The sequence below is a fragment of the Lytechinus pictus genome, chromosome 2, assembly GCF_037042905.1.
Source record: "Lytechinus pictus isolate F3 Inbred chromosome 2, Lp3.0, whole genome shotgun sequence".
NCBI classification, from domain to species: Eukaryota; Metazoa; Echinodermata; class Echinoidea; order Temnopleuroida; family Toxopneustidae; genus Lytechinus; species Lytechinus pictus.
In genome coordinates, this window is record NC_087246.1 from 38550545 (window position 1) to 38576570 (window position 26026).

The following is a 26026-nucleotide window of genomic DNA, read 5'->3' on the forward strand; positions in this document are numbered from 1 at the left end:
ATCTGTCGTCATTTTGTCTCCAAGCAATTATCATTCTTCTAATTCACTTCATACTACAGTCACAATTCCTTTTATGTAACTTCTACTAATCATGACCTACTACTAATAATACTACTACTAGTAGTATTACTACTTCTACTACTACCAATACTACTATCACTACTACTAATACTACTACTACTACTACTACTACTACTACTACTTCTACTACTACTACTTCTACTACTGCTATTAATATACTATTATTATTACTACTACTTAAACTATTACTACTACTACTTGTACTACTACTTCTACTACTACTACTATTACTGCTACTACTACTTAAACTATTACTATTACTACTACTACTACTACTACTACTGCTACTACTACTATATCTGCTGCTGCTACTTCTACTTGTATTGATAATATAAATTAATAGTAATGATGAAACCATAAGAAAAACAACGATGATAATAATGGTAATTAAGATAATGATGATAGTGAAAATAGCAATAAGGAGTATGACTATTTTATGTTCCTGATATTTTCATTGCTACATTGCATTCGTCGTAATTTTTTTTCTTCCTGGCAATACTTTTTTTTTCAATTTACTTCACACTTCTATAACTATTTCTTTTATACTAATTTAATCTACCAATAATGATCTACTACTACTACTATTACTACTACTAAGACTACTACTACTAGTGTTGATAATAAAGATAACAAAACAATGTCAACATAATAATCATAAAGATAGTAGTAAAGATGAAGACCATAACAACATAAATGATAATAATAATGGTAATAATAATGTAAATGATTTTAGTGATATTAATGGTAATTAAGATGATAATGTAAATGATTATCGTGATATTAATGGTAATTAGTATAATAACAATAGTAGCAGTAATAATGGTGATATGGATCAAAATGATTTTATTATTATAATAATATTCATCCTTGTTACTCTAACACGAAATATTTGTTGACAAGCAACTATTATAATCCAAAGACCTTGACGAGAGCCGCTTGAACTCAACTATTAAAGATTCATAGCACGATATTCAATATGCATGTAAAACTCTCAAAGTGCCCACTCTCTCCCTCTCTCTCTCTCTCTCTCTCTTTCCTTGACTGATGGGTCTGTATACACATAAGATTCCCATCAGGTCACAGCTTACATGACTGAGTCTGAGTCGCCATTATACATTGTGCACGGCCACTCACATAATTGGAATACGGTTGGGACACGCCCCCTCCCACTAAAAAAGAGCAAAAGAAAATAAATAAAAGGGAAAATGGTAAATATATTATATTATGATTATCATGTTTCGTTACAAAACTAGCATTTTCAAATTTCCAATCGTTTGGCTGTCTCGCTTCGTGCGCTCACCACTATTCACAAATTTCTCGCCTTACGTCATGTTCTGCCGCGTGAAATTTTTCCCACATCACGCCATTTAATAATGGCGCTTTTATAGTCTTTTCAAGCGACTCTCATCGTCTGCGTCTGATGTACATGATTTGGATAATTCATTATATGAATAATGTCGCTGACGAATTGGTCGAACCATTTCAAATCGATAGTTTTTTATCTTTCTTTGGTTGTTGAGAGAATTTCTTTCCCTTTTGTTAAGTTTACTTTGGGCACTTAGTGCCCCTGAGGTGATAATGACGAGTGTGTATCTTTTACTCCCATACGCAATTGACTGATAACTGAGTTTCATTTCGAGCTATTATATATATATATATATATATATATATATATATATATATATATATATATATATATATATATATATATATATATATATATATATATATATATATATATATATATACATGTATATATATATATATAGTTAAGAAAATTGAGACTCGTAATTCGTGCTTCCATGAGACCTTGACTAGACTATAATGAGGACATGAATTATTTCACAATTTCCTTTTTTTTTTCATAGTGTTTCTTAAAAACTAGTACCTTCTGATACAATAATGTTGAGAGTTATAATAATAAATATGTATTCAGTCCGTCTCTAGCTATTGTGATACCGCCCCTGTTGTTCGTCACCGATCCTAATAAGATGCCATAGCTTTAACGTCCTCTGAAATTCGACCTTTCAACATGAAGAGACGAGTCGATTTGATTAGCCTTCTCTTCAACTCCACCATAGTCCAGAGGAAAAACCAATAAGAAACAGACTTAGCTTGGCCGAAGCCGAATTAATTATAGTTGTCATCCCTTTCTTCAGGTCAGATTTCTGTATTTCAGAAGCTGTATTCGTAATGCTCAATCAAACGGTGGACCATTTAAGGCCTACTCTGTATATTTATCTTAAATTTTTTATCGTTTGTATTGATATCAGATGTAATTGTAGAATTCAGTTTAGGGAAAATATGACATTACCTTAAGGATTTCTTACCCCCCCCCCCCCTTCAAAATATCTTGGCATCGACGCACAGTGGGCCAGAATGAGTTGAAAGTGCGCCAAAATTATATTCTCGGTTATATTTACTTTAACATGTTTGACTTAGGGTAATTTAGGGTGATTTAGGGCGTAGAATCGACTGAACATAATTTAAAGCCGATATGACGTCACTTTGATACCAAATTTTGATTGGCTACTTAAAACCTATCTACTTAAAGTGATTGGTTAACATTGGTTTGACTTTTAAAAAATCTGAGCTAGAAGGTCACACTTTTCACCTGTGTGTGTGATATGTTACAAAAATGAAGCCCAGAAAAAATCGCGTTCAAAAATAATTATTTAGTGCTTCAAAAATTGAAATATAAAGTGACCGAAAACACCATCTTAATTTCATCCCATACACTTATGTGTACTATTTAGGCGTTTCATTCTCAATAATGGTTGTTTTCAGGGTTTATTAGTTCTAATACATGCACTTGTACACATGTTTCATCTTGGCTTGAGAATTTTTTAAATCGGCTGCTCACAAAGTTAAACAATACCTTTAAGACAAATTACGCTAAACAATGTGCAGTATATACACTTTATGTTATGTGTCTTTAAGATTGACCAGAGTGAATGTTGGTTTATGCTTCTCACATGCCTAAAAAGTGTGTATGAGATCCTGAAAATAATTTTATGGCATCAAAATGATCATAAGATTTAAAAAGATACTTAAAAATCTGAAAAATATTAACCGTGCTTTATCAAGCGGTGTAGACTTGGGTAAAACGCAGAGTATATATCACCACGAATGTTTTACTATGAGGAGGGTTTTGGGCTGAAATTATTCTACAAGTAACTTTTATATCTCTGGAAGAGGGGCGGGTGGCCCTTATATGCGTTACAGGGGCGTCGATCCATTTTTCGGATTGGGGGGGCAAAATCATGAATCAACGTTCCAAAGGCGCTCGATCGTACAAAACACCCCCCCCCCACACACACACACATAGGCATATTATGTGTATATATATATATATATATATATATGTATATATGACTCATGAGATACAGACATGTATCTCACCAACAAATTAATGCGATTAAGATTGGTATCTAAAAGAACAAATCTCTCTCTTAAAGCTCGCATATTTCGATCTGAAAAAATGACAGATTAATGGACTTTTTTTTATAAAGAACAAGATATATATCCAACAAAATATTATTGCAAATCGAAGCGGGAGTTATTTTGAGTGTTAGAACTGAAAACGGGACATTCTATTCACCTATTTAATCATGAAAATTATGGGTTTTTGCTACAGAAATGATGCGAGCGCGAAGCGCGAGCTGAAATTTTTTGTATTCCAATCTGAAAAGCGGACATTTTGAGCACGATTTGCAATAGAGAACAAGTTGTGTATCTCAATCTCGCTTGCTGAACATTACAATCTTATTTTATTTTTGCACATCTGGAATTATTGGGGGGGCAAAACGATATGTTTGCCCCCCAATATTTTCATTGGTGGGGCGATCGCCCCCTGCCCCCCCAGGATCGACGCCTCTGATGCGTTATCAACCTTTATTTTGTTTGCATTATGCCCGGAATTCATGTCATTTTCATGGAATGGAAGGGGAATCGTCCTCGCCGTGCCAAAATGAACGGCAATGTACACCCCACACGGTGCGCTGCGATGACTGCGCGGTATAAAAATGACCGTTTTTTAACAGGTTTTGTGTCAAGTAAATTCGGCTCTAACATGAAAACGAGCAAAGACGGGCAGCTAAATTTGGTAACGACTTAAAGCTTAGACATCTGGCAAAATGATGATGATAGAATTTAAACGGAAATCTACGGAAATCCAAACGTTTCTAATGTAAATGCAAAAAAACATGGATTATCCGCCTATTTCGAGGAATAATTATCCTATAAACCTCCTGAAATGTGTATTTTATCTACTTTGAACCCTTTCACACGAAAAAAGAATATATCAGGATTATGTGGGTGCCATTTCAGATTCCTACATGAAAAACCTCCTGTGAAATGGCTTGTTTTTCAATTAAGTTGTCATATACGCGGCATTTCGCAAAATGTCACATTTTACGATTTGAGTTAGGAAATTAACAACCTTTATGCAAATTCCCGAATGAAATGTTTTGCTGAAGTACTCTTCAAAGTGTTGTCTTTTAGCTGGGCATGACAAAAATTAAAAATCTGAAATTGCCCAAAATGACTTTTGGCGCACTTTTGTTTCGCCCCGGCCCACTGTGCACGCGACGGTCCCTGAAAAAAAATCTTGCATGATTACTTACACCTACAGTAACTAGGCCAAAAAAATAGAAACACGAATATTATTATTCAAAAAATAATAAAAACAAAAATTCTGTTAACCAAAGTTAAGATTTAATATTTTGCGTAAGGCTCCTTTGGGAAATACACTGTTTGCTTACGAATTCTTTATTTTGTGTATTTTGTATTTACACTCTGTTGGCGTAGTTATTATGACCTTTGATGTGCATAATAGCGGTCAAAATAAATCTTCTTTATAATAATCGGATTGTTTTTCATTATTGCTGTATGAAGACTATTTGTTTCCATTATGGACATAAAAACATAATCTGGATTTGATAGAAGCTGAAATGTATAGGTTAGGCAAGTAAGCTTTCTGAATGCGTGAAGCTTCTAAAACTGAAAAAAATAACTTTGCTGATCGATGCTATTTCATGAACACACGCATATGTATACATTTGGTATTACAAACAACTTGAATATGAAAATCCAGGAATGCCTTGGCCCTTTAATAATTAACCGGGGGTCAAATTGCCCACGGTGTCAAATTGAGCCCCCCCCCCCCCACCCCTCGACGAATTTTGTGAATATGCCGCCGCGCGAAACCTGGTCTGAAATATCCCAGTTAGATTAAAGTTAATGGCGACTGTTTTTCCAAATATCACAATTAAACATCTTATATAATTCACATTAAATGTTTCGATGATAGTAACAAATGTATTCTTCATGATCATCCATCATTTTAATCCTTTCATAACTAATATGATGGAGAATTCCATTTGGTTTCCCATAATTATTGTATTCGCTCCTAAAGTCTACTTTGATTCTAAGCACATCTTTTTTTTTCAGATCATAAACTTCCCTCAGGTGTTACATGCACGAAGATAATAGCTTTGAATCGGCTTTATATATCACCAAGACTAAAATCGAATTTATCCATAGGCGAAACGAGCGTGCATAACATGAGACTGCAATGGCTGGCTGGGTATTGTTCGAGGTATATCAATCACGATTTATTTGGTTGAGTATTCACGTTTCAAAACATGTTTTGTCGATTGGGAGTCTGAAATGATAGTGAAATTGACAAATTCAATATCGGTAATAATAAATGAATTAAAAAAAAGAAAAACATTTTAAAGTCAAATGACCGGAGAATGTTTAACTGGTTATTCTTTGCATTGATGATGAAAACAACAAATATCTCAATATTGATTATTGTTTACGCAACATACTGTATGTACATTGTGCTCTTCTTTATATCGTCGTGTACGTTCTGAAAAGAGCTCTGATTAGAATACACTTTCTGAGATGACCTCTGCCTACCTATACCGTGACTCTCTTTTCATTTCATCAGTTTATATATTTTTCCGTGAAATTGACTGCCTCTGTGACGGGACAATTTGATGAAAAAGTCTGTAGAATACTAGCATGTTTGAAATCTAAAGGGGACGGGTGAGATTTGGGAACGATGAGTGCCTAGGGATGAAATGGTTCAAGCGAGCATGAAGCTTTTTGGCACATCTACGGATTATTCATTTTCAAAATATGATTCCAGAGTCAGACAAAAAAATAAAGAATACGTCTATATATATATATATATATATATATATATATATCAAAACCCATAACCAATTGTGTGAAAGGTACAATCCAGGATTTAATATTCGTGGTTAAACATGTAAGGTAAAAATAGATACATAATAGTAATAATATAGATTGGTTTTTTAATGCGCCAAATCTACTCTGCCGAGTACACAAGAAAGAATGAAGAGAGAGAGAGAAGTACAATTTCTATACAATGTTAAATTAAGGAACTGACAAGTGACAATTAAGAGTAGGAAGCATTGAAAAGATTTGTCTTTAGCCCGTTTAAATGTGTGGATTGAAGTGTATTCACGGATAACCGGGGGAAGATCATTCCAGAGAACAGAACCAACCTAAGCAGAAGCTCGTACCTCCTTTTCGTTGATTATTATACTTCACATCTCTTAACAGATTTGGGAACAACTACAGGGAACCAGATAGTTGAAAACTTGAAACTCCTTCTTAGCATGCAAAATGAGATGAAACTTTTACGTATCCAGGGGCGGATCCATGATTTTCCAAAAGGTCTTCACTTTAAAAGGGGGGGGGGGGGCACACTTCTGTTTTAACAGCATTTTTTTTACATTACAAATTTTAATTTTGCCTGTCAAGAGGGGGCGGGGGGGGGGGGGGCACGGGCCGGTTTTGCTCCCCCCCCCCCCCCCCCCCCGGATCCGCCAATATACTTATCCATATCTTTGTAATTTTATTGACCTAATGCGCTATATATTTTTTTCGATGTCAATAACATTATCAAGACAAAATTTGTAAACAAAATTCAATGATTAAAGCAGGTTTTCACACGAATATGAGATAATTGAGGCTGATTGACCGACAGTGACAATACAAAATGTTATCTTTATAAATAAGGGGGAAAGTACATGGCATAATCATGCAATGTTTATTCACGTGTTTCTAATTTCCTGACGAGGTATCAAATTAAGTTTATTAGTAGCGCCATTTTAAATAAGCCTGGAGATGGGTTTGAAGCGTTGCGTGTCTTGAATTATCGCTTCTCTCATCTCTCATCATTCTGTGTCCTAATTTTCAAAAGATAGTTTAAAAACGCAGACCCTTCCCATATAAACATGGTTACGAACAAGTCGACCTGTAATCACACATGTATATCCTTTGTTATGGAATATGAATATTTTTTACGAATACAGTGAAGCTGAATATTATGATGTTATTGCATACAATAACTATATTCTGCATATTTTTATATTGTAAATTTCAATTATTTACTATTATAATTTTTGTCATACAGTAGTGTACAGGGGTGATTTGAGTTTTTAATACAGCGCACTTTATATGAAAATATTAGTACCCCTCCCCCTTGGAGAATAAACCAATAGCGCTGATATATAAAGAGATCATTATTCATGTCGGGTACACATTTACTTCACCTGGATTGAGAGCGGTAAATGTAGATCAAATTCTTGCCAAATGACATAGTGGTGCGGCGGTTTTGAACTCCGAACCTTGTGATCTAAAGGCGGGAGTCATGTCCACTATTCCTACCATCTCTACAAGCAATTGCTATAATCATGTTCAATGTATACTTCTTTTCTTAGTAATGTTTGGAATGTGTAAATGTCAAATTGACCAGCATATCCTTTCAAAAATATGATGTTGAAGAATACAAAATATGTGATTTCAGAAGATATGTGGTTTTTCTTTTCTTTTCTTTGTTTATATGTTTTTTTTAATTTTCAGTTGACTCCCTTTCGCTCTCCTCGTTGTCTTAATCCTCAGAACAGTCAAACTAATTGTTGTACATTGTATATAATTTGGGTTTTTGATATAATATCGTATACTTTAAAAAGATCACAAAAGAAATAATTTAGGAAATACATGAGAAACATCATGACATTCTAAACTCAAAGAATATCTATGAAGCTGTGTTTTGTCTCGAAAAGTATTATATCTATTCGTCTAATTATCTTCGAACCCGCATTTGCCATTGCATGATTCAATATTTACCAGTCGTGCTTCGAAAGTCAGAGCTGTAATATCCATTAAAGTGCAAACCAATACTCGATCATGATCAATTCAAACCAGGGGCGGATAGCTCGGGGGTATGGGGGATTACCCCCCACTTTACGGAGAGGGGGTAGCATTTACAATCATCCACCCCCCCCCCCCCAGTTTTGAAGACAGAAAATATTTTTTCAACCATGAAGTGATTAATCCTACTGTTAATGCGTGGATTCATCTTTAATGCTGTCAACATGGTCAAAGTACTTGAATTAGCCTAATTTTGCATTCATAAAACCCTTCTCGCGCAGTCACTCTGCTCCCGCACTCAGTCTTACAAGATATTGCCATGACAAGTCCCTACGTTTGGCTTTATTATAAGTTTATATCCGACGCATCATGAGAATATGATTACAACAAGTTAATTCATGATTTGCTTGATTACATTGACTTTTAAGTAAGGTTATGACTATGCCAATCCAATCACCCTTTAAAGATTCTGATGTGAATGTGTGTTTGTGGGGGGGGGGGGTAAACCTGACAAACACTTAGGCATGTTTATAGGATAGCAACACTTTGTACATAATCTTAACAATTTTATTCATTTTTATAGGGGGCTTTACATTAATTAACACAACATTATGATATGTATCTTGAAAAATAGAATGATGCTCGAAAATTTGAATGTTATTATCTGAATACAATTTTAAAGATTATTCAGATCTTTCCCTTCTTTAATCTTTTTATATTCATATGGATCATTGTGCTTATTTCCATGTTTCTTTTTTCAGTTTATATTGTGGCCTGTGATGGCCTATAATCATTTCATGAGGCACCCTTATTCCCGATAATCATGATCCCATTTCTTTCATTCTCATCTTACTTCTAGCCAGCGAGCAAATGAGTTCTCAATAATCCTTATCTGCCCATTTTGATATAACAACTCTACATTTATTTTTCATTTTTCCCTGAAGTTTTCGTTGTTGATAAGTTACCCTTAGTTAATAACTGTCCTCACCAAAAGAGAAAGATGGTAGTATTATACAAACGGTTGTACACTGGGCGTTGTGGCGTGCGCCTGTAATCCAAGCTGTGGGGAAGTTACAAATTGATGCAGAGGTTCGAGGTTCGAGCCCTGGTCACGTCTTTCGGATGGTGACGTTAAAGGTCGGTCCCAGACGTAAATAATCATATCTGATTGATACACGTCTGACAAAACTCAAATACACACACACACACACACACACACACACCCTGTATACATAACCCTTGATGTGATAATTACATACCACTTGAAAGAGGTTTTTGGACACTATTTCTGTCTTTCAACCTACTGAAAATTTACTCGCTCGCTTTGCTCGTTCGCATATTGATATTAACTGTAATTCATCACAACAAAACAATAACAGTATCCATCGAAAAAAAGTTTTTGTATGTAATAGTTGTTATCAGTATCACCCCCCCCCCCCCCCCCCCCCCGCTCGGACCGGATTTACGCCACTGATTAAAACTGACTCGTTTCGCATCAGGTGATAGAATTCCCCCGTTGAGTTTCACTGTGTGTGTTTTGGGGGCACAGTTGATGAATACGTGAATGTGCTGGATAAGTTAAACGCATCCATATACTGATTTTACCCATTATTAGACGATGTATATGTATATATATATATATATATATATATATAATTGTGATGAGCAAGGACCTAAACATTGCGTGGGTGCTTCAGTGAGTAATATATTGGCGAAGAAGCTCAAAAAGCATTGAAGCTAGAGACGTAGCCTGGATTTCTTCAACTTTTATTAGTACAAGCTTTTGGCCATTTAGTTGGGCCTTCTTCAGGTATCTGAAGATGTAAAAGACATAATGGCTTTACAATTACCATGCATATATTTGGATTAATTTACTAGATATAGGTATATCTTAAAAGAAAATGTTTTACATCGGTAATGTTTAGTAATTCATCACTTTATTAACATTCAAATCGTTCAAACAAAGGAATAAAATATATACAAACATAGAAGAAAGGAACGCCCAGGACATATCTGAGTAACAGAACAAGCAGGGCATACATAAATAACATAGATTACATTAACATAATAGCGTATACAATACATTACTATAATTACCCCGAATCAAAGTATTAAAACAAGCATGAAATTATTATAAAGAAGTACAGTATGTAGAAGAAAAACGGGAACTAAAGCAGTTAAGAAAAGAGAGGTAGAAATAAAAGAAGGGAGAGATGGTACATACAAAGGTGAAATAAAAAAAATAGAAGAGAAGGAATGAAAAAGGGGGAGAGTAAAAGAGAGAGGAGAGAGAGTGAGAGGGTGAGGGCTGGTGGGAGAGAGAGGGGGTGTGAGAGAGAAAGAAAAACAACATGTGACTTCCAGGGCATTACATAAATTCAAATGATTGCACATAATATACCCCGACACAGGCAAATGACCAGATTACGTTTCTGTCTTCATTGGATACATATAAATGGATATTTGTTTCCCTCCACACATCATACACTCTCAGAAAGAAGAAAGAAAAAGCATTGGGCTGGTCAACACATGAATCCACCAACCGCTGGGCAAAGGAAATTGCACACGAAACGAATGCATTTTATCAATCAACAGTCGGAAGGCCCTTACGCCCACCAACGGCAATACATTGAACAAAATATCCCCGAGAGTGTATGCTATGGGGGGGGGGGTCACATTTTGGAAATCCTCACAATAAGTCGTAGTAATTTTTTTTTGTTAAAATTATTTTTTTGTCTTACGGTATTTGGTTATTATTACATTATTACATTAGTGGGTCATGACATTCCCATACGGGTTCCTCCTTGGCCGAATATATTACAAATGAAGAAGTGATGGCAAGTGACGCAAGTTTATCCCGAAAGGTCTTGAAAGGCACTGGTTTCCCACATAACGAGAGAAATTTCTTCAGCTTTTGTGAATTGTCGCTATTGATATAGCCCCTGGAACCTATTTCTATAGGAAAGAAAAGCACATCGAAACCATTGGCTTCTATGTCCGAAATCATAGGTGCATATTTATTTGATTTTCGTTCATTTGCCCTGATCAGATTTGTTTCGAAAGGAACCGTGAGTTCAATAATTGCAAGTTTCTTATCCCGTTTCCAAAATATGCACATATCTGGGATTAAGTCTGTTTGGGTGCATTCAAGAGGTACAGTAGACCGGACAGACCGTGCGTCACCTGCGAGATCACTTTGGATGACAGGACCGGATACAGATTCACTGTGCGCATCAATACCCGACTTGGCGACCTCAACGATATGATGTAATACATTGTTGTGGCGCCAAGTGAAACGGCCTTGTTCCAAGGCAACTGGACAATGATTAAGCACATGGTGAAGTGTTTCACGATTACAACATTTCGTGCACCTATCGCTTGACCTTTTACCCCATGTAAGCAAATTTGCCCGTGTATTCAATGAGTCCGTTAGAGCATTAAGCATAAATTTGGTTACTCTTTCGGGTAGATTGTATGCCACACTCTTCCACTGGGAATTATTGGTTTCTATACTAATTAATTCAAGGGTTTTTCCTTGCACCGCCAGGTTTCTCACATGACTTCGCCAGTATTCTGACACCCGTTGTTTACACGAGTTTTTTTACTGCAAGTTTTTGTTTATTAGCTGATGTTAGATTTTGTACATGTACATCATTCCAGATCTTTTCAGACTGCACAGTAGCAGACACTTTTCTTGTCCACTTTTTCTCTCTTTCAAGTTTGGAATCCAAACACTCATTGACTTTGGAATCACTCCTTTCCCGAATGTGGACATGAGCGAGAGTGTGGCATTCAATGTACAAGTCAGAGATGGATGGAATATCCAGGCCTTCTGGCATGTGAATCATTGCCAGGGTGGCTGGGTGAGCAAGGCCAGACCACTTCTTTGCATATCTATTTGTGAGAGCATCAAGCTGCTTTAAATGTGTTTGACAAAGATCATTCACTGTGACATGGAATCTAATTGATGGTAGAAAATATCTTGAATAGATTTCCAATTTATAGACTGGACGTACTAAGGAAGCATCTATATTACGTAATCCTGACGTTATAATTTCATTGAGGTATTCATAAACTGACCTGGAATTATCATTATCAGTGACAAGTGACCCAAGGAACTTAAAACGGTTGTCAGTAACACTCAGTGACAAAACATTCTGGCCCTCTATTTGAAATGAGGTAGTTTTGTTTATTACTCCACTAGAGATTGACAATGACCTACATTTCGATGGCTTTAGTTTGAGACCCAGACTAGAGACATGAGAAGTTAGAGTATTCATGATTCGTTGGTGAGACCTACTGTTAGTAGTCAATAGGCAGAAATCATCAGCGAAAAAAGTAGTCACATATTTACTTTCAGACAACGTATAACCGAATTTGTCATTTGATTTCAAATATTCGAGAAGGGGGTTAATACACATGGTAAAAATGAGCGGTGATAGGGGATCCCCCTGAAAAATTCCTTTCCGAAATGGGAATGACTCAGTACTCCATAGTTGTGTTACTACGGTACCAGAAATAACAGAGTATAAATTGTTAATATACGCTCTTAGTTCATAGGGAAGCAAATATTTTCTAAGGACATATTCAATCAATGTATGAGGCACTGAGCTGATTAAAATCAATTAAGTTTACGCAGATTTGTATTACAAACATTTTTTTGAAAGTTATGTGTGCTGTATAATACATATATCCCAAAATGTATAATAATACATATATCTCAAAATAGTATATATCTCAAAAGAAGTTTGTATTGCATTGGTAATGCTTAATTAAGATTATCCAAAAGCTATTAAAATAGATTAAGTTTGCACAGATTTTAATTACAAATATTTTATGAAAGTATATAGACATATTGTGGTGTGTGTACTGTATAATATATATTGAGTACATATTAAGGAAATGTATTGATTCATATACATTCGCGTCTAAGCACGTGAACTTATGTATGTAAGTAATCACACTCGCAGTCACATACACTCACACATACGCGCAGACACCCAAACAAATCCTACTCCTATATATCTTTGGTAGTGCTAGTAATTACACAAAGTATTATATAAGGTAGAGGTAACAATAATATATGTGGTTCTGCTTCTGCAATTAATAAGTGATGTATACAATAAAAATACATTATAAATATCTGATTTCTTACCTTCAAGTTTTACTGTAAGTGCTTAACCAGGTGGGTGATGTGTGGGTTTGTGTGTGTATCAGTGAATGTGAAAGTGCATTGACCCTTGAAAGGGGAAACGGAAATGGGTCGTGGGGTTACACAATAACATCACACATCACGTGCAAATCCACCTGGATAATATACCTCATTACATGTACCAAATGCAAAAAACAATATGTTGGCAAAACTGAATTAAACCACCCTTTACACCCGATTCAACAATACGAGATCCGAAATACGGAACTTCCATTCACCACAGCACAAGACTCTCCCATACACAGTGCACTTCAACCTTCCCTCCCAGTCCCTAGAAAATGTCCAAATTACCGGGATCGAGTCAATCAGAAGTAGGTCACGTGAAGCAATACTACACCGAGAGTCCTTTTGGATATCAAAACTAAAAACATTACAACCACGTGGTATCAATGCCGAACAATAGATCATTGACCACCCAAAGTCCCCCCCCCCCCGACCTACTCCTGATTGACTATAACCCCACGACCCATTTCCGTTTCCCCTTTCAAGGGTCAATGCACTTTCACATTCACTGATACACACACAAACCCACACATCACCCACCTGGTTAAGCACTTACAGTAAAACTTGAAGGTAAGAAATCAGATATTTATAATGTATTTTTATTGTATACATGAGAGAATCAAACTATCAAACAACTGATGGAGTGATGAGTAAATTTAAATTTGTATTTGATTTGATTCTATGAAGATGGGAAGAAATATCAAGTTAATCACTTTCAGAAATTTCATGACTAACTTTCATGCATACTTGCAGGTAAAAATCCAATCACGTACGTTGCGTCACAGGGCGGCGCCGCGGCGACCGGACGTACGTCGACTTTGACTTAACTTTAATTGGTCTAGTACCTCCCCTGCGCCCCACCTCTCTCATGCACACCTCGCTCAAACACGTTGTTTCGTCTTTTTATACCCTCGCAATTAAATTGGACCGTAAACACGTGGCTTTCCTAGCGAAATATTTACCCTTTTTCAGTATTTTAGTGTTTTTGACACCCTTATTACGTTACGTACGTAACGTGCTCTATCTTGAAAAAGGATACCATTTTACCTGTTTCTTTGGACACGCATGGTATCCACTCTTCAATGGAAGTGCCCCCCCCCCCTTAACACATTTTTAATAATCATTTTTTTATTCTTAGGGCATTCAAAATTTATCTGGTAAATGTGCATCGGCCACAATGGGTTATATAAAATAACAATGTGATATTTTTTTTATTGCAGATCTAATGCCGAGTGAGACATGTGGCTATACAGTAGATCTAGGAGATCAATACAAAGTGACTTCAAGAGGTACCGGGCAAGGTGAAGCACCACCAGATATAACATCCAGCGATGATGGCGCTGTCACCTACGTACCTTCGTATGATGATAACGTCGACTGTCAAATTCATTTTAGAACCACAGGAAACAAGACATTCTTCATCAGAATCACTCATTTCAATCTCGAGCTATCAAAGTGAGTCAGCGTTTAAATTTTTGAACAAATACCATCAGGTGGTAACTACCAATTTGTGCCTTTCCGAATAAATGTAGCTTTTTTTTTACCTTTAAAATGAATTTATCAAAGTAATCTTGATAATACTGTGTAAGAATGAATTTTTACAAAAGAAATGTACGTTTCTAAACACTCAAAAAAAAAGTAAAGGTAGGAAAAGAAAACAACAAGCATGAACAAAGAGGATGAAGTATAACTCTTTCACCTTTAAATTCGAATCGATTAATTTCCATAAGTTTAGAGCGACCTGTAGAAGATACATTATAAATCAAAATGTTAATCTTCTTGCTCACATTAATATTTTACAACCATATTTATGTTTTACAGTCAATGTGAGAATGACGCTCTTGTAATGTACGATGGTGCCAGTTCTGACAACTCGGTGCTGGCTAAGAAGTGTGGAGAAACCTTAGCGCTACCAAACTACTTCTATTCAAAAGGACCCGATCTCACAGTCAAGTTTAAAACCAACAACCTAAATAACAGCTTTACTGGTTTTGTGATGCTCATCACTCCATATTGGCTACCAGGTGATGGTAAGTAGAGAAATCAGTTGACATGAGATTTTATGTCCAACGTATGACAGAACTGATGTCTGGACAAAATAACTCGCTCGCTTCGGTTGCTCTCCAAATTTGTAGAGTTAGTGCATTGTATACAAAATTCTGTTCTTTGAAGACTTGTCGCGTTAAAACCACTTGTCCAGCATTATTAGGATAGAACTGATTTCTTTAAAGAAATATATTTTGGATCGCTCTCTTTCTTCATCTAAAGGTTTTACCTCGTTAGCCAAGTTCTACACCCTTTTTATTTGACTGATTTTCGTTTCATTTTTGGACATATATCATGATAAAAAACAGAACAAAGTAAATAATATAACAGGGCATATTATATAACATAAAGATTTAAAGAACACAATTCAAAAATAATACTATACCTCAGACAAATGGTTTTAGTACTTTAAAGTAAAACGGAGGGGCTTGCCGAAAAAAAATATTGTATAACAAGCAAGCACCTTAATTTAGTTTCATTATCAAAATTTCTTGCTTGGTGGATTATTTTCTTTACAGACATGAATCTTGGCATCAATCATCCAAATCACAAGCACAGAATGACACGCATGCCGTTATATGCTAATAAACATACTTGACTTCATCATCTTCAATGTTTTTTGTTGATTTATCAATTTATTTCACTGCAGGAGAAAATTGCTCCGCGGATGAAATGGCGTGTAAACTGTCCGGGAAATGCTTTACTAAAGATGCTTATTGCAACAAGTTAAATCAATGTGAGGACTCATCGGATGAACCGGGACTGACTGTATGCAGTAAGAATGATCTCTCTTATTTTAAGGGGGCTGGGGCTTGGTTCTGTTATACCATATGATTCGGAAGACATGTGGTTGAATGAGCCTTCGGTTACATTTTTCTTTATTTCCAGTAATTTATTGATCTAACTTCGTAATCAAATTTGCACTCTTCCCCTGAAGACTCCACAGGGAATGCATTTCTTGCGATGACACAACACTGTAGCCACAATGAGTTTGACTATAATGAATAATTATTATAGACAACATAGCATAGTTTAAAAAGCACCTAATCTTGAAATCAAATGTAAATAAATTTAGATCATTCCAGTTAAAAACGTTAGGAAAATAAGTTTGAATAAAACACCCTGCCCAAAAGATTTTCTTGAAGTTTACTGATTATTGGATCCTTGATTATTGTATATATACATTTTTTTCTTCATTTTATTGTCCTTTGCTTTCAGGTAGCGCATCTCGTTTGTGCGGAAGTAAAATAATAGGATTCATGCTAGCCTTATTCATCACATACATCTTCAGTGCTACTAGTCACGTGACCAACAGACCTCGTCGCCGTTCCACCATGGATCATACAATCTAGCTTTCTTCACACGTCACAAATTATGAACTACATCAAGACCACCGTAAAATCATCTTTGTTGTTAAGGGCCCTAGGGTCTGTCAGAGGGGTACACCTGGTTGAAAATAATACGATTTGAACAGAAAAAGAACATCAGACCAACGAAACTAGGAAAGTTTCATCATATCGGACAAGGAATAACAAGTTGTGACATTTTAAAGCTTTGCATTATATCGGCGAATCAAGTTCTATGCATGTCTTCGTGAATATTGATTGAGCAAACTGGTGATGTCAAATCCGCACTCGTTCTTTTGTATTTTACATGAAATTATGTTAATTCAAATTTTGTCTTCGAAGAACTAAAAATAAAATTGGTTGACAACTGATTTAATGCATTAGATATCCATTGCTGAAACTTATTTCATTATGAGGGAGACACATCAAACACACATGTATGAAAATATAAAATTATTATGATTTCATGTAGTAACATAAGAAAAAGAAAAGTCGGGATGTAACATCATCCACCTATCTAATGAATATTCGTGACGATGTAATTGTTTTTACAAAAAATAGTGTTGAACTTTACAATTTAATAACTTAGTTATTTGTTATCAGATTTTGATGACATTTTTTTGCTCTGCATGACCTTTACTCTATTCATTCAGATATAATTATTTTCAACCCGTAGTATCCCTTTAAAGAATCCTAGAGTTTACCCATAATAATTCAAGAGAATAAAGAAGAACATTTCCTTTTACGTTTCTTTGGAAAATGTGATTGAAGGAAAGTTCGTGACCGAGTTAATGTCCAGTATTTTTGTGTAAGAATCAAAACATATACAGCACCTTTATAATACTTATAAACTGTGAATTAACTAGAGATTTTACACAAAACATAATCATGAAAGCTAAGCTATCTATAAATAGTATTGGTAGAGCGTACGCCTCATGAACGGGAGGTTGTGGGTTCGATCCTCAGCCGAGTCATACCAAAGACTTATAAAAATGGGATCTTCTGCCTTCTTGCTAGGCGCTCAGCATTTAGATCGGAGAAGGATAATAATAACATGGTAATAACATTATGTTCCAATATTATTTCTGCACATTCACAACTACTAAGATTATATCAAAAGGTTCCTCTTGAGATTCCAATTAACCTCGGTCATGTAAACAACTTTAAATGCTAATATTTCCTTCGTCTCTTATCCTTTCAGAAAGGCAGTAGAATTATCTTAAATACATTTATTCGGCATCTGAAAAGATGTCGATTTTCATGATTCACTTGAATTCAGTGACATAATATAAAATACATTATCCAACAGAAATGAGTACACCCCTCTACGGAGCCTTTAAAGTGCCATCGACTTGACGAGATACTTTATCTTGCCATGTCGACATAATAACCTTGTTATGTCGACATGGCAAGATACGTCATTTCGTCAAGTCGACTTATAAAAGGTTATATGTCGACATGGCGATATACGTTATCTTGCCAAGTTGACTTATAAAAAGTTATATGTCAACATGGCGAGATATTTTATCTTGCCAAGCCGACTTATAAAAAGTTATATGTCAACTTGGCGAGATATTTGGACTTTCGCCGGGCCTTGGACACTTCATATCTTGCCATGTCGACATATAATGTTTTATAAGTCGACTTGGCAAGATAAAATATCTCGCTATGTTGACATATAACGTTTTATAAGTCAACTTGGCAAGACACCGTATCTCGCCATGTCGACATATCACTTTGTATAAGCCGACTTGGCGAGATAACGTATCTCGCCATGTCGACATAATAAGGTTATTATGTCGACATGGCAAGATAAAGTATCTCGCCAAGTCGTCGAGTCGATGGCACTTTAAAAGGCCCTTACGGAGCCTTTAAAGTGCCATCGACTTGACGACTTGGCTAAGTGTAAGTTTACGCGATATAACTCGAACACTCAATTAACATCAACTTAAAGTATATGAAACGCTGTGACTCTAGATCAATGTAGAAAGAAATTGCATAATAATAACATTAGATAGGTTAGGGGTAGAGAGGATATTCTCTTTTTTCCCGGTGGACGAAAATGCTATTGATGAAGGGATGATCCTGTTTACCATGGAGTCCATCCTTCATTAAAAAAAGTTTATTAAAATATTAATATCTTCCTTGTCTCACTCTCTCTATCATATTTCTCCCACTCTCTTCCTTGCTGTTAACATCATCTTGGACTTGGAGTTCTATTTTAATAGTTTATATAATGCTTGCATTACGTAAAAAAAAAGAAGGACAACATTATAACGTCAATAATTAGGATACAAAACATCTTGTAGCATTCGTCATTTTAGATGTTGACTTAAATGTATATTACTGGGAGGAGTAGGTGTAAATAATTATTATGAATATATCAACGCACTGGCTGCTAAACAAAATTTAAGAATGTACATACATTTTAAAGAAGCATTTTCATACTTATCTTGGAAGCTAGGTAGTCAACCGTTGTAAAACAGTTTCGTGCCACTTTGTTCATAGATGCCATATGCTAACATCTGATTTTACATTCGATTGAAGGAAATATATATGATCTGTTGTTTTTTACTAAACAAATTAATCATTTAATAAACTCAAGATTAATGTATTTGATGAAATCCGATGAATGGAAGTGAAAATTTTCTATGTAAACTTTTGATTATGGGTAATAACTTAATTATCTTTTTTTTTTTTAGAGCTCAACCAAAAAGAAAAAAAAAGAGTAAACTAAGAAGGAGGGAATCATATAAAATGTAAATTCATCAACCTCAGGTCAAAAATATATATTTATCAAAATTGGATGACATTGTTAAGATTTCACCAATATAGGTCATAAGAATTACCAATTAGTGAAAACAAAATGTGGAAGGAAAATGATTTATGTTCTCAACGTCGTGACAGCGCGCTGCGACAGCCTCAACAATCGGATCGCATTTTCTAGTTAGTTATATGGTATGATCATAACATAGGCTTACAATATTTATTTTGTAAGCTGCAATGTTTACAGAATGTTTGATATTGAAATACGTCATTATCATTTTGTGATAAACCCCTTGATGGGGATGTAAATCAGTGTTTCTTATCTTGCTTGTACACCTCAGAATTTGATCAATTTGAAGGTAACGATATTTAGCTGTTCGGGGTTGTTTATACTGCTACGTGGTTGCTGTAATATTTAGGGGGGGTGTTTCAAATGAATTGTTCCAAGACAATTGTACATACAAAATAAATTATTCACCTGGCAACTACTTTCAATTTTACAACTGATTGCTGGTCTACTACGTGTAACAGAAAGTATAAAGTATTACTTTAGCATATTTATCAATCGATTGTAATTTGCAAAATGATTGTAAATAAGCTACTTTACACTGTAAAAACGCCGTTTAAAATCTTAAGCACGTTGTTTAAGCCCGTCACTCTAACAAATACTGTTTAAACCTTTTAAACAACTTTTTAAACCTTTAAACAAGTTGTTTAAAAAGTTTAAACAATTCAATAGAAAAGTTTAAACAACTTGTTGTTAGAGTGGCAGGCTTAAACAACGTGCTAATTTTTTCTGTGTTGTTACCCCTCGGGGCCCCTAACGAGTAGTAATGTCGTCAGTGCGCTATTAATTATGTTTTTCTATAATGCAGTGATGAGAATTGAATAAACATTTTGGAAGTCCGTGAAATATAATTTTTCGTTATTTTTATACTTTGACATAAAATGAATTATTTTACATTGTAGGATGCATGATTTGATTAATCTCGTAAAGCTTTTGTCTAAAACATATACGAGTGATTCATGTTTCTATTTTCACTCTGTATTGTTGTTTTGTATTTTGACGTGAGAAGTTTGTGCAGACGGCAGCAAATACTTTTAATCAGGAAAGTTTACAGTTGTACCCAAAGCAGCTTCACATTACAGAGAAGAATACATAAAGCTGGTATGCAACTATTAAACTGAGTTGAATTATGATTTTGCTGCATTTATAACTGTGTTCATGCCTTTGTTTTGGCTACGGTATGTAATAAAATGCAAAAAGCCGTAACTGATGTGTACAAAAAGTTGTATAAAGAATTCTTAGATCATATAGGAAATATATTCATTTGCCTAGTATTTTGCACCGATTGTTTGTCAGTCATGTACTAGTACATTACGTATTTGAGTAGGTACTTTATTATCAGGGTGTAATGTAATCTTGTTTGTTTGATAAATAAATAAAAGTGGTATCTAAATGCAAAATGTTTGTCTCTGTTGACATGTCTGAGTAAGTATGAAAATCCCTCATTATTTCTCTGTAATATTGATATGTAAATCCCTCATTATTTCTCTGTAATATTGATAATCAGTGGTGCCTCAGAATATCACCATTGTCGGCGATCGTGGGGGGGGGGGAGTATTTGAATTTTGTATAACAATCAACTCATTCATTTGAGAAGGTTGCCTCGTCGCCCCCCCCCCCCCCCCCCCCCCGCTTAACGAAATATCTCTAAGGACATCAAAAGGGCAATATAATCTACTAGATTGGTGGATGAATTAAAACAATAATTGCTCATTATTGCAAGTCTAAGTGATCCGAAATGTCCAAACATTTTTTCATGAACATACAACTAGATTGAAATTTATAGAAATTTTTGAAATATGTTTTAACAAAATTTTGTTTTAATATACTTCATAGTTTATATTAGTCCTCTACAGGTATGTACTTGCAAATTTGTAGCTAAACTAATCCCAAAATATCATCATCACTCAAACACAAAAAGATAAATGATACAGATGCCAGTCAAATTTTGTCAATTTTTGTCATTTTCCTTTTTTAATGTTGACAAACATAAATCGCCAAACTTGTTCAACTATCATTTCTGTCCAATCAATCAACAAGAACATAACTTACAATTGAACTCAAAAGAAATAACATCATTGTAATATTACTGACCATTTATACATAGCATTGTACCAACACATGGCAGCTATACAGACATCAAAATAACAATTCTGTAGGCACATATAGAATGAGTATATCTGTAAATCTCCTGATAAGATAAAAGTTTGGTATACACATACGGTTGTTCAGGAAAATGAGAACCTTTCCATCCAGGGGAATCACATATATTCACTGTGGAGTTGGACACATACAATTCACTTCTGTCAAATGGATTTTTTTCAATCTTTGTGACCGAAGGGGCAAATTATTACTGAGTAACAATAAGTTACATTTATATGTTCTATTATATGTTCTATTTGGATATGCTGTGTATGAGAGAAAGTCCAAAATAGAATGGAGAAAAACTTGCATATCAATGAAAAGTACTGTGACCATGTAAGAAATACGAAAATATTATATAAAGGTCCAGATTGATTTTAATGTAATTGAGAAATTTAACAATTGTGTATAATCTACCTTTATCATATGAATTAACTAGACTCAAAATAATTGATATATGAATTCTAATTATCTTTGTCTTTCAAAGTCTTGCTCATCCATACTGATATATGCAGCACATAAAGACAAGAATGTAACACATTGAAGTACATATATACTTACAATATTATATATTACAATCATCTTTTAAACAAGACTATGAAATGTACAAATTTAAATGACATACATTTAATAACACCACTGTTCACAGATAACGACATGAACATCAAAGTTTGGCCAAACATATAGTCATTCAAACATTGATCAATCGAGTTCAGCTCTAAATATTAACCAAGTAGATCTATCTAGATATTTTCTTCCTTGTGTTTGGAATTTTTTCCAACTGTTTTTTTTTCTTCATATGACTCATCTATAAAATTTCTGTATTTCCCAACCAATATTGTAAATCAGTTACATTACGAATTCACTTATTCTGCAAAAAAAATCAAAATAAGAGGAAATTACTGATTATTCATTGAAAATGCTAGGGTATATTCATTGTCATTTAAATGATCTTGCAATTTATTTCTCTGCCTACAAGTCACTCAACACCATTAGTTTTAACAAGTTATAATGATCCACACTAAGTGAACATGATTATGACTGGTTTGTTACTGAGTTCAAGTCAAATGCACCAAACTTTATGTCAAATAATAGTGTATCAATCTAATGAACATATTTCAAAGCTCCCAGATAAGATTTGTTTCAGTTGGCAAAGTCACTAGTTAAATATACTAGACATTTCAGAAACCATCATATATGACTTTTACCATACTAAGCATCATTCAACTCTACAGATAGAGACACAACTTCCATCAGCCACATAGAAATATTGTGAAAAATGCTTCTATTTTGTGTGATATTTCAACTGAATGAAATATCACACAATTGTATGACAATCGCATAATAAAATTGTAATCAATGATTAGCCAGATATCTTTGACTCCAGCATGGAGTTTTCAGAAGGTAAACTTTCTTTTTGAAAAATTTAATAAATATGACAATAACGTTTGTTTCAAAATAATATTGTTATGGTAATATTAGACTATCATGATTCTATAGCAAATAATCTATGGTGCAGGTGCATCATCAATTATCTATAATACACTCAGCTTTACACTCGTATATAGATACATTTTTTTTACATTTATATAATCTTTTTTTTCTTCATTTAAATTATTTTCCACAGCATAAATACAACCTCCCACTAATCCTTTGAACATTAAGATTTATTTTCTACAAATGGTAACCAAAATTAAAATACTGTTTGAATGCTTTGTAATGTACAATTCGTTGCTTAATCATAAAAACTGGCACTTCTGTATTTTATGTACATAGTAATAAATAAATCATTTGTGTCATTATAGATGCTCAACTTCTGAAGGCTTCAATAGGTATAAATGTTGATGTACCACCTATGTGTTTAGATTAAAGAGAGATTAGTCACCTCATAACTCTGATAAATCCACAAAAAAGGTGAAAAAGTAAGGTCATATCATTAAAACAACAAATAAAAAAACAATATTTTTTCCATTGCGGTGGCATTTCAACAATTCACTAACCCTTTTCAAATATAATCATAATTTCTGTTAAAGATCTTTAAACTATTGCACACACACACAACAAAGTCATGATTATGATTTCTACATTCCTAAGAAGTTTTATATATATATATATTTAAGGAATTGTACAGCTGAATAATCGAGTATACAGGTACATGGCATGCAAGACAAAGGACAAATGTACAATATATGCCCTTATTTGGCATGATATCATGAAACATAATGACATCTCTTTATATACAGATTGAAATAGATGGCAAGAATGCAAAATTGGATATTAAAGAAAGAGATTTTTAGATTACATTTCAGATCTTACAATACAAAGAAGGAAAGGTGATAGATGAAAATGTCTTAAAAATAATGTGAAATATGTAAGATGAAGGCCTACATGCTGAATTCTGGTTTAACACAGGCCATGGTCTAGTTTGTGATCAAATTATGGGAAGCTAGAAATTCTAAAACTTTGTTTACATTTTACATTTATGTTTACTGTGTCATGCTTCAATTGTGAAGAAAACAATTTAACTTATTATTCTCAGACAGCATTAATTGGTTTGGGTACCAAATACGCTGATAAATTTAATCTTTACTTTTGTTTTTGTCACATAATTAATAAGACAATGGTTTGAATTAAACCAGAGTTCAAAATACAAACCAATTAGTTTAAGAAGAATAAGAAAAGAGATCATCAAGTTAGACAAATATGAAATAGAGAGACAGTTAGAATGAGAAATGACATATTTTGCAATTTCAGTGATCATGACGAATATAATTTACATATATCCTGAAACATATTGAATGGTCCTCTATAAATTCAAATTTGATTAAAATCAACATGTAATTTGCATAAATTGATCTAGAGGAATATTCTGAACATTTACTTCAATCAACTGGAACTGGAGAATTTTAATATTATCTTGATAAGACTTTAAATCCTTTTAGATGATGTGAAGACCAAAGTACTATTTTTAGAAAATAACTGTTCCTTGTTCCTAAACTACGTTACAAGTGTCCATTATGCTTTGCTTCTACATTAAGATGGTTGCATAGAATAGTATACAAATATTCAATGTTGATGAGTGCGATCGTTCCGAATATTGCATGAGTGTGCAAGTTGAAACAGTCTATTCAACTTGCACACTCATGCAATATTCGGAACGATCGCACTCATCAACATTGAATATTTGTTTTATACAACACCAATAGCTTACACTTTAGACTAGATAGGCTAGATCCATAGGTCTAGTCTATGACTAACGCGCGTTAGGTCTTTAATTTTGCTTACAATGTTGTTTTTTGGGAGTCAGTAGATTTAAACCAGTAATCCCAGGAGAGTCAAGTACTTTCAACATAGATAGATCCATGAGGTCAAATTTGTGAACGAATTCCATAAAATCCAGAAGGAAATCCAGAAGGTACGCAGTCGTACCCTGGGAATAATTTGCTTAGCAACGTACGTATGCGCATTGTGTTCAGCTTAGCAACGGTTGTGCGCAGTGCTACGTACATCGGTCAGAGATACGAAAACGTGATTACGCGCGTATACCGCTAATTCACTTAACGTGTACGGGGCATGTCCATGGGTTCAGTGTGCCCAGGGATCTTGCAGTGCTGGCTCATTTACTTCAGCGTGCTATAGTCGACTAGAGCACGAGCGTGCAATAGTCGACTATAGCACGGCTATCATATCTTAGCGTGCTATAGCTGATTCCTCTGAATGTCATGTGACACGCTTTCATCCAATTAGCTGTCAAGGATCTATCCATGTGTTGTATAATACCTCCTAATGATTTTGTGTTTATAAAGGAATTGCTATATTGTATGTGTGGTAAAAATCAAGTCGGTATAAAGTGCATTTGGGAATTTTCTTGAACTACAGTAATATCAATTTCTGGGAAACATCACGATGGCAAATCATGACAACAATCCAGAATCATCAATATTCATGATTCTCATTTCTGAATATTCATCAATCCAATGAAAGGTCCTAATGAATATTAATCACCAATGTGTTCATCATTACCATGCTGACAGAATGAAATGAAAATAAAGTTAAACTCTGTAAAAGTTATTGCACAACAACAACAAAGAAACTGATGGCCATTCTCAATAATGGATGATAACATAACATCAAAATTTAAACTGATAATGGTACTGTTAAATACTATGG

General features: G+C 34.5%; 1 protein-coding gene across 2 annotated transcripts in view; it reads left to right on the plus strand.

Moving 5' to 3' along the window:
- The window catches only part of LOC129271897 (low-density lipoprotein receptor-related protein 12-like), a 42316-nt gene extending 22724 nt beyond the window's left edge, over positions 1–19592 (plus strand). Inside the window, exons 1-5 of one of the 2 annotated variants that reach the window (XM_054909153.2) lie at positions 13990–14059; positions 14710–14944; positions 15311–15519; positions 16185–16310; positions 16754–19592. In XM_054909153.2, the coding sequence (XP_054765128.2) occupies positions 14715–14944; positions 15311–15519; positions 16185–16310; positions 16754–16887 (699 nt within the window). In that variant the 5' untranslated portion in view covers positions 13990–14059; positions 14710–14714 and the 3' untranslated portion in view covers positions 16888–19592. Of the gene's footprint in view, positions 1–13989; positions 14060–14709; positions 14945–15310; positions 15520–16184; positions 16311–16753 lie in introns of those variants that run through there. The other variant, XM_064115718.1, reaches the window with a different exon arrangement.
- The last annotated feature ends 6434 nt before the right edge of the window (positions 19593–26026 follow it).